General features: G+C 38.1%; 1 protein-coding gene across 1 annotated transcript; it reads left to right on the forward strand.

Moving 5' to 3' along the window:
- The first annotated feature begins 1,009 nt into the window (after positions 1–1,009).
- LOC109919947 (probable G-protein coupled receptor 34) lies at positions 1,010–8,469 on the forward strand. The gene is made up of 2 exons (XM_020519981.2): positions 1,010–1,094; positions 7,466–8,469. The coding sequence occupies exon 2, from the start codon at positions 7,489–7,491 to the stop codon at positions 8,467–8,469; it is 981 nt and encodes a 326-aa protein (XP_020375570.2). The 5' UTR covers positions 1,010–1,094; positions 7,466–7,488.
- The last annotated feature ends 200 nt before the right edge of the window (positions 8,470–8,669 follow it).

Here is an 8,669-nt window from a genome sequence, read left to right on the forward strand (position 1 = left end):
CTCAACCTTTCCAGTCTTTGTAACTCAGTGATATTAAAAAAAACACTAGCTAGGTCTTGCAAAAGTTTAAAAAGAAACAAAAATGAAGAAAATGCCATGAAACACTGAAAATGGTCATGTCAGTTCTTGCTGTACACTTGGGTTTTGATCGAAGTTCTAAATACAGGATATTTATGTTCCTTGGGCTTTTACATGGAGGTCAAACTATGTCAAGGAATCAAATAACATTTTAGAAGTAATAAAAATGATTGAGGAGAGTTGAGTGTTGTGACATATGGTATAAATCTCTGGCAAGTGAATTCCCTTTCAAATTTCATCATTTATATCTTAAAAGTAAATTGATTATAATTTTGTTTCTCAAAGAGTATTGCAAAGAAGTTTCGTTTCTATTTGCATGTCTCCTAATGTATTATTATCATAGCTGGATTCAGTGGCACACATTCCTTAATTACCATAAAGGTACCATAAAGTAGGCTGATATGAAACTGTTGCATTCTTTGTAAGTTGACTGATTTGTAAAAAAACTCCTAATGATCAGCATGAGAAAGTTTTCCCTGATGGTTCACTTGACTTTATGCATTTTGAACTTATAATATAAACACTAATTTTGAAAACGGACAGAGATGAAAACTGTTCTCAGAATTAAAAGATGTTTCTTGTTAATTCAGAAATGCCTTATATAAATAACTATAAAAAATGCAAATTCTTTCTCTGAACCCTAAGTAGATCCAGTTTCACAGTGTCGATTTTGTTTAGTTGCTTATTTTTCAAAGATTAAGAATGCCAAAGCTTCACTCTAAAATTCTGAGAAGAAATATTTCCTTTCAGTGGAAAAGTAATTACTGGACAATTCAAGTTGGAAAAGTGCAGGATTGTCTGGCTTCAGCTAAACGTGTGCATATCAGTTTGTTTTGTATAACGTGTATAGTTTTCCACCTACGTCAATCATTTGACTCGCCATTGAGAGTTTGGTTTGATGCGAAGTGGGTGAATTTTACCCGTGCTCAGAGCTGATGTTATTTTGTGGTGTTGCCTGTGCAGCTAAAAGGTTTTGACCCTAAAGTGATTTATCCTGAGTTTTGATCTTCACGCAGGTATGCTTTATTCTGTTCTTGGTTGTTCTGTATTTTGAACTTTCCAATGAATAGTACAGCTTCTGTAATTAGTTAGAAGTGCATGACAACTGAGTCTTAACAATTTCTTAATTATTTATATTATGCTGACGTTCTCAGTTTGGGTGCTTTTTTCATTCAATTAGGAATGTGGCTATTTATCATTCGGTCTAATTGAGCATGACTTATTTGAAGAGTTTAGGTTGCTTACATTACTTACAAAAACTTTAAGGACTGTCAGTAGTAGAAATCAGCTAGAAAAGTTATCATAAAAGAACAAAGTAATATTGATAGGCTACATTCATTGTAAACTACTCCTTTGCCTGGGTAAAGCAAGATGTAAATTAGGGGAAGACTCTTATTGTTTGGAAGAAGACAGATATTCCTATTGTAAAGATTTTCTTCATTTCACACTTTAGCAAGACCTAACTTGTGTTTTCTATATCACTGAGTTTGCTGCCCCAGGACACAAAACTAATGTCAGCTGTAAGATCCATTAGGATGTACTGTAGAGCAGGGACCATCCAGATCATTTCAGCTTCACTGGCTATGAATAGGGAAGTAGCTGAAACTGAGATTTTTCGGATCAGCTAACTGAAATCACCATCATGTGTTGGCAGTAATGTTTGTACGTGCTGCTTAACTGCACACTCAATGGAGCTTATGCTTAACTGAAGCTGAGCAGACACTGCCACATTTGAAAGTTGAAATTAGGGGTTTCTATAATTGAGAGGAAGTAAACAAAACTTTGGATACAGTCTATTTCTGCAAAGAGATGAATTTCTCCTTGAAAGCCCCCTGCCCACTTTAATAAGGAATCCTGAGAAATCTCCACATGGATTTGCTTGCTAATTTACAAAATCAAACTACCTGTATATGTCTTTAATTTTATTATTGTACTGAATTTTATATCTTTTTTAATCAACCTGTTCAGACATATTTTGACACAGCTCTGGAGCAAGTGGGACTTGAAACCAGGCCTACACTCTTGTAATTCACCATGGGTAAAAACAGCTGAGGGGTGATAAGTCAAACTATGGTTTAAACCTTTATCTGTCAAATATTTATAGGCCTGGGATGTGTGAGAGAAACCAAATAGTCAAAAATGTAATCTTCAGCAATCTAATTGAGTGTGAAATTAGACAACGTGCTGTGTGGGAAATAGATGATGAACGCCTTTACAAGATCTTAGAAACCCTGATGTGTTAGAACCACGACAGAATAACTGGATACCACAGCCAAGCACCAGCATTGGAGTGTTTACAAGCTGATAGGTGTCAGAGCACGGGAAGCCAGCGATTTTGAGATTTTGACCTGGCTTGGGCAGGCAGATGGTTCATTAACAACATTTGTAATTGGGCTGCTCAAATAATAGCAAGATAATAGTTGAGTTGAATTGGTCTCCATCGGTTATACTGTGTGAAGAAGTTGTAAGAGGTGATTCCCTGAGCACAGAAGTGGCAGCTGTGTTACATGTTACAGATGCTACAATAGCTGGGACATGACCAGGAAATAATTATTCTGAGAATGTACTTCTCAGGGTGTGATGGTAATGCAGTTGAACTTTGAAACTACTGCTCAGACATTAGTTTGTAGTACTTACACAGAATAAAATATAGCATTGTCACTATCACTTCCAATCATTTTGGAACTTGGAATAAGGCTTTGATGCTCCAGATTCAATACGTCCCCTTAATTTGACTTTTTTTCCCTTGACTTCTAACATTTAATGTTCTGTAAATTTTTTTCTAGAGCTCACTATGATAAAATTGAATTTGCGTTTCAAGTCCTTGTTTTTAAAGTGCAATTTGTGGAAATTGTCTACTTTTTGATATGGCTTTCAGTTCTGAGAAATGGAGCACCATCCTACACATCTACTTATTACATCTGGGGCCATCATCATGCTCTCAGGTCAGCTGTAGTTCAGCTAGGCAGAGAATCAAATTTTCTCAACTCTGTCACAACAGTGAAAGGGACAAAATTATTTATAATTAATAATATTCCTTCGTCGCAATTAATTTTTTTTAAAAAGGAGCATGGATGTGTTTATTCTTTTTGCAATCTTGTTAACGTTCAATGATTTCATGTATATCTGGAATTTTATTTAAAAATCAGTCATGCATTTTGGTACCTTATCCCCCACTTGACTTTTTATTGGAAGGCAATTTTTTTTTACAATTTGTTCTTTAATCAGGTGTGGGGAGCCATAGCTAGGCCAATGCTTTTTGCCCATTCCCAATTGCTCAGAGGACATTTAGCATCAGGGACATTAGTATGAGTCAGGAGTCAGATGGGGGTCAGGTTAGATCAGGTCAGCAGATTTCTTTCCCTAAAGAACCTTAGTAAGACCGCATCTCGAGGATTGTCTACAGTATTAATCTCCATATTAAGGGGAGGATACAAATGCTTTGGAACAAATTCAGAAAATGTTTAAAAGACTAATACCAGGAATGAATTGAGTTATCTTATGAAGAAAAGTTGAACAGGCTCTGCTTGTATTCTTGTATGCTTGTATTGCTTCCATTCATTGTTGATTTTGAATGTTATCTATCTAATGGCTTGTATCTGCTGGATAGGTTGAGGTGAGGGGTAGGTTGATTAAAATGTGTGAGATCCTGAGGAGTCTCGACAACATGCATGTTAAAAAAATGTTACTTATTGTGGGAGAATCTAGAACTAGGGTCACAGTTTTAAAAAGTAACATTTTCTCAGAGGTTCGTGAGTCTTTGGAACTCTCTTCTTCAAAATGAGGTGGAATCAGAGACTTTGAAATTTGTTTGACCAGCAGGGTGAAAGGTTATTGGGCTAGGTGGGAATATGGAGTAATCAGATTAGCCATGGTCTTATTGGAGGATTGGGCTCAAGAGGCTGATTAGCTTACTCCTGATCCCAATTCAGATGTTCATAAATCCTGTTTTCATGCACTTGGAAGCTTAATGGTGAAATCAGAGAAGCAGTCATGTTTTGCCTTTGTATATTGTCCAGTCGCCATTGACATATCCAGGATTAGGAGTTGTAGCAAATACTTAATCACCTTGAAAAAAAGGGTATGCTCGATGTGAGTTTGATTAGCACCTTAATGCAAGGTTTTAAAATATATTCTTTCCATTCATTGTTGATTTTGAATGCTATCTATCAAATGGCTACAGGTACTCTGCCAGTCCTTAACAAAGCGCAAGAGGATAAACCTGGGTGTCAGAGTTTGGCACCATGAGAACCACGTTACAACGGATTTTTAGGAAAACTGACCTCAGGCTGAAGTGGCTACAGGAAAAATAGTAGAAATAATGTATGGAAGTGAAACAGCTGCTAAAAACTATGTAAATTAGAAATAGACTTTAGGAACAGAAAAGTTCATTTGAGCCAAGAAGCCGCAGCTTCTGATGTCCTAAAATGAATCAATGGGATACCACTCTGCTGTCTTCACAGCTTCTGTTAGTTCATTTTCTCTGCTATCATCACTTAACCTCAATTCTTAATCTCCAATTACTTTTTGAAAATGATAACTACATGTCCCTATTCAGCATTGAATCAAATTAATTAAATATAACCTCCATTTTCTGAATCTGCAATGACTGGCTTTTATTAAATTATGACTTCCCCAGGTTTTCCCAACTAGATCCCTGAACACAATTTCTAAAATGTTTCCCTGTAGCTGATGATTAATTGACTTGTACATGGGCACAAAATATGCCTTAACCTTACGGTAATCACTTTCCAGTCCTTGGGAACCTTCTGTGAATCTAATGATCTGTTTTAATCCCTCTTTCTTTTTCAGACATTTGGATGAATGTTATCCGTACCTGGCTTAAAAGAGCTTCACATGTTTCTTTAGGAGGACCAAAGACAGAGGAGTGATCACTTAACTAAACATCTCTGCTTAGCGTGTAAACGTGAGCATAAGTTCCTGATTGCCTGTCATTTAAATTCTCAGTGTGACTATCACTCTGACCTCTCTGTCCTTGGCCTCCTCCACTATTCCATAGAGGAATAACCTAGGCCAGAGGAACAGTCCCTTATGGCTCGATTATCTATTTTACACTTTTCCAGATGTGACATTCAGCTGAATAATTTCAGATCATAACCTCCTTCTTTCCCCGTCTTTTACAGATATCAGTCATTGGGCTTGTTTCTGCTCTTTCCGTTTATACTTCCTCTAGATTCATCTTTTGTTTCATCATTTGTGCCATCACTATCTCCTTTTGCCTTGCACAATCATTCTTTTGTTACTTAATTACTGCTGCCTTCTACACAGACCTCCCCCTTCTTTTTTCTCTACTCCCTCTTCTCCCCCTACATTTGCTTAAAAGCTCCAACAATTTTCTCCAGCTCAGACGAAAGCCTCTTACCTAAAATATTAACGTTGTCTGTTTCTCACTCTCTCCCCACAGATGCTGTCAGACCTGCTGAGCATCTCGAGCATTATTTTAGATTTCCTGCATTTGTTATATTTTTGCTGTGTTTTAGTTTTCTCCAGTATTATCTATATGCTGCGCAGTTGTCTTTGCCTTCTGTGGAAATTGGCTATCAGCAAATGTGCACTAACAGTTCATATACCCTTTGGCTTTAGTCCACATGAAGATTAAATTCTAAATTTTAAATTTTAAATGAAGATTAGGTTAGAAAACCTTTAGGTTGACATAAAATTATTTACCATATATGTATAAATGGCTCCAATTAACACATCATAGAATCTGTACAGTTTGGAAACAAGCCCTTCAGCCCAACAGGTCCACACCAACCCTCAGAGCATCCCACCCAGACCCATCCCCCTATAACCCACCTAATCTACACATCCCTGAACACTACAGGCAATTTAGCATGGCCAGTCTACATAGCCTGCATATCTTTGGACTGTGGGAGGAAACCCACGCAGCCAAGCAGAGAACATGCAAACTCCACACAGTTGCCCAAGGGTGGAATTGAACCCGGGTCCCTGGCGCTGTGAGGTAGCAATGCTAACCACTGAGCCACCATGCCATATTTGATACCAAATGTTACCATGGTTGTCAGACTTCACACGACACCAGGTTACAGTCCAATGGGTTTACCTAAAATCACAAGCTTTCTGACTGCTGCTCCTTTGTCAAGTGAAGTGGAGAAAGGCACACAGGCCCAGAATATTATAGGCAGAGTGAAAATGATAAGATAATTCCAGGTAATTAAGAATGTACAAATTAATTTGTCCAAAGTTCAAAGATGTGCAAGTCAGGTGGATTGGCCATGTTAAATTGCCCATGGTGTTCAGGGATGTGTAGGTTAGATGCATTAGCCATGGGAAATACTGGGTTACAGGGATAGGGTAGGGGGATGGGTCTGGGTGGGATGCTCTTTGGAGGGTCGGTGTGAACTTGTTGGGCCAAACGGCCTGTTTCCACACTGTGGGGATTCTATTAAAAAATTACCTGGAATTATTTTGCCATCTCTCTGCCCATATATTCTGTGCCTGCTCGTCTTTCTCCATGTCACCTGACGAAGGAGCAGCATTCCAAAAGCTTGTCTCTATTAAGTGGTGTCATGTGACTTCCGACTTTGTCTACCCCAGTCCAACACTAGCACGTCCACATCATGGTTATCAGAGTTGGCTCAGTGGATATTGCTATTACCTCTAAATCAGAAGGTTTGTTGGTTAAAGTCTGACTTCTCTAAAGGCTTGAGCACAGAAACGAGGTTCTGATCTGATGGGACCGGCTCTGATTCCACCAGCTTAGTGCAAAACTAGATCACCAGGCTGTAGGGAGAAGAGGTTGAAATCTGATATTTTAGTAATAGTCTGGTAGAAAAGTACAGTAGCAGCTGGAGATGTTTTGAAATGTAAGAGATCAACTAATATTTTTGTTCAGGATCTCTGTAACATGCATGAACTGAATTGAGTGACTTATGTGAATTATTCCATTCCAAGCACAACACTCTGAAACTCTTTTTTTATTCATTCATTGGATGAAGGTGTCATTTGGCTAGGCCAGCATTTATTGTCCATCCATAATTGCCCAGAGGGTAGTTCAGAGTCAACCATATTGCTGTGGGCCTGGTGTCACACGTAGGCCGTACCAGGTAAGGATGGCAGTTTCCTTCCCTAAAGGACATTAGTGAACCAGGTGGGTTTTTCTGACAATTGACAATGGATTCATGGTCACCATTAGATTCCTAATTCCAGTTATTTTATTGTACTCAAATTCCACCATCTGCCATGGTGGGATTTGAACCCAGGCTCCCAGAACATTACCTGAGTCTCTGGCATAACAGTCCAGTGATAATACCACTAGGCCATTGCCTCCCCCCCCCAGCACCATGCACTGTATCACTATTTGAATTTTTACTTCCTGGATTGAAATTTATTATTTTAATTTCAGGACACAGACAGCTGCTGCAAAACATGAATCACATCTTGAAAAGGCAGAATCTGACATGTAATTATACAGCTGGTCCACTGGAGAAGACTGTGCTTCCTGTTCTGTATTCTTTCATAATTTTCATTGGATTGCCAGCCAATTTCCTAGCCTTGTTGATATTTACAAGGCAGTCTTTGAAGAAACATGGAATCCTTGTCTATCTGGTGAACCTGTCAGTGGCTGATCTGATTAATTGCCTGGTCCTTCCATTCAGATTAGCTCTGCTTATTACAGGCGATGTCTTCGAAGAAAACTCTGGGACATGTATGGTTGTAACAGCAATCATTAACTTGGGTTTTTATTCTACACTGGCATGCAGGACATTCTGCATTATCTTCATAAGCATTAGCAGGTATGTAATGATTGTGAGGTACCACAATAACAAATTGAATGCATTTAATGATGCAACCTTTGCAAAATACATTTGTATTGTGTCCTGGACTCTGGGAATCCTGATTGTATCAATACCTTTAATTCATATATTAAAGCAAATGAGTACATCTGAATTTATGTGCTACAGTGTCAAGGTTTACAAAGGCACACCGGCCACTTCCATTTTGTTTTTATTCATTTCAACAGTGTTCTTTTTATTTTTAATGGTCTTTATTGTCTTTTATGTCTTTATCATAATGTATTTGATCAAAGTGAGCAAAAGCAGTACAGTTCAACAAAACCAGGGTCTTCAAGTTCGCACACAGTTCATCATTTTTTCTGCGATAGCTACTTTCATTGCTTGCCATTTGCCATATTACAGCTATCAAATAACGTCAAGCATTTATCGAATTGTGCACAATGACTGCCAGCGCCTAGAGCAATTGCAAAGGGCAAAAGTTGTATTACTGTGGCTGGTTTCATTCAACAGTTGTTTAGATCCTATTCTATATTATATCATTCCCAAACGATCGTCAAGAGTTAAATTCAATGCAGATCAACAAAGCATTACAGAAAAATCTCCAGAAACCTAAACTGCAAGTTACTGTAACAATTTTGTGATAAATGGCAATCTTTATCAAAAGGCTTGGTTCTTAAGATGAAAGCACCTTCTCCATTGTGTTCTGATGAGCACAGTCTGCGATTTGTGTTAATATTTTGGCATTTGCAATACTTTTAGATCAATTGTTTATCTGCTTTGGATTTTGCAATATTCAATGGAGCAGGGTGAGGT

The sequence above is a fragment of the Rhincodon typus genome, chromosome 28 (assembly GCF_021869965.1).
Source record: "Rhincodon typus isolate 14 chromosome 28, sRhiTyp1.1, whole genome shotgun sequence".
Classification (NCBI taxonomy): domain Eukaryota; kingdom Metazoa; phylum Chordata; class Chondrichthyes; order Orectolobiformes; family Rhincodontidae; genus Rhincodon; species Rhincodon typus.